The sequence below is a fragment of the Camelina sativa genome, chromosome 12 (assembly GCF_000633955.1).
Source record: "Camelina sativa cultivar DH55 chromosome 12, Cs, whole genome shotgun sequence".
In the NCBI taxonomy this organism is placed as follows: Eukaryota; Viridiplantae; Streptophyta; class Magnoliopsida; order Brassicales; family Brassicaceae; genus Camelina; species Camelina sativa.
This window is the reverse complement of record NC_025696.1, coordinates 13,852,879-13,853,656: the sequence shown is the minus strand read 5'-3', so window position 1 is coordinate 13,853,656 and position 778 is coordinate 13,852,879. Positions and strand designations below refer to the sequence as shown.

The following is a 778-nucleotide window of genomic DNA, read 5'->3' as shown; positions in this document are numbered from 1 at the left end:
ATGCTTGGGGAGAATGGTACTGGGAAGACAACATTTATTCGTATGCTGGTACTCTCTTCCTCCATGATATGTTCTCTTGTGGTTTGAGTTTCAGAAAGTACTGTACTCCTAAAGTTGTATTATTGGTAATATCTGCAGGCGGGTTTATTGAAACCTGATGATACAGAAGGACCAGAAAGAGAGATACCAGAATTCAATGTTTCGTACAAGCCACAAAAGATCAGCCCAAAGTTTCAGAATTCAGTTAGACACTTGCTACATCAAAAGATTCGAGATTCTTACATGCATCCTCAATTTGTGTCGGATGTGATGAAACCACTTCAGATTGAGCAGTTGATGGATCAAGAAGTTGTCAATCTCTCAGGAGGAGAGCTGCAAAGGGTTGCATTAGCTCTGTGTCTCGGCAAGGTGAGTATTCTGTTTTAAAAAGTCTATAGTATATGGCTGTGTTTCTGTCTCAGTGATCTCATGTATTTTATGAATCACTGCAGCCTGCGGATATATACCTGATTGATGAGCCAAGTGCATATCTCGATTCTGAGCAACGTATCGTGGCTTCTAAAGTCATTAAGCGTTTCATTCTCCACGCAAAGAAAACTGCATTTATAGTCGAGCATGACTTTATAATGGCGACCTATTTGGCAGACCGAGTCATTGTGTATGAAGGACAACCATCTATTGATTGTACTGCAAATTGTCCTCAATCACTTCTCAGTGGAATGAATCTCTTCCTATCTGTAAGTCTCCTATTTTTCTCTGAGTTACACCGTTTGTAGCA

At 40.2% G+C, this 778-nt stretch overlaps 1 protein-coding gene across 3 annotated transcripts in view; it reads left to right on the top strand.

Annotated features, from left to right (window-relative positions):
- LOC104731638 (ABC transporter E family member 2) overlaps nucleotides 1-778 on the top strand; it is a 7,462-nt gene that overhangs the window by 4,260 nt on the left and 2,424 nt on the right. For all 3 annotated transcript variants that reach the window (XM_010451071.2, XM_010451070.2, XM_010451072.2), the window contains 2 exons: nucleotides 139-408; nucleotides 492-737. In XM_010451071.2, coding sequence (XP_010449373.1) covers nucleotides 139-408; nucleotides 492-737 — 516 coding nt within the window. The remainder of the gene's footprint in view (nucleotides 1-138; nucleotides 409-491; nucleotides 738-778) is intronic.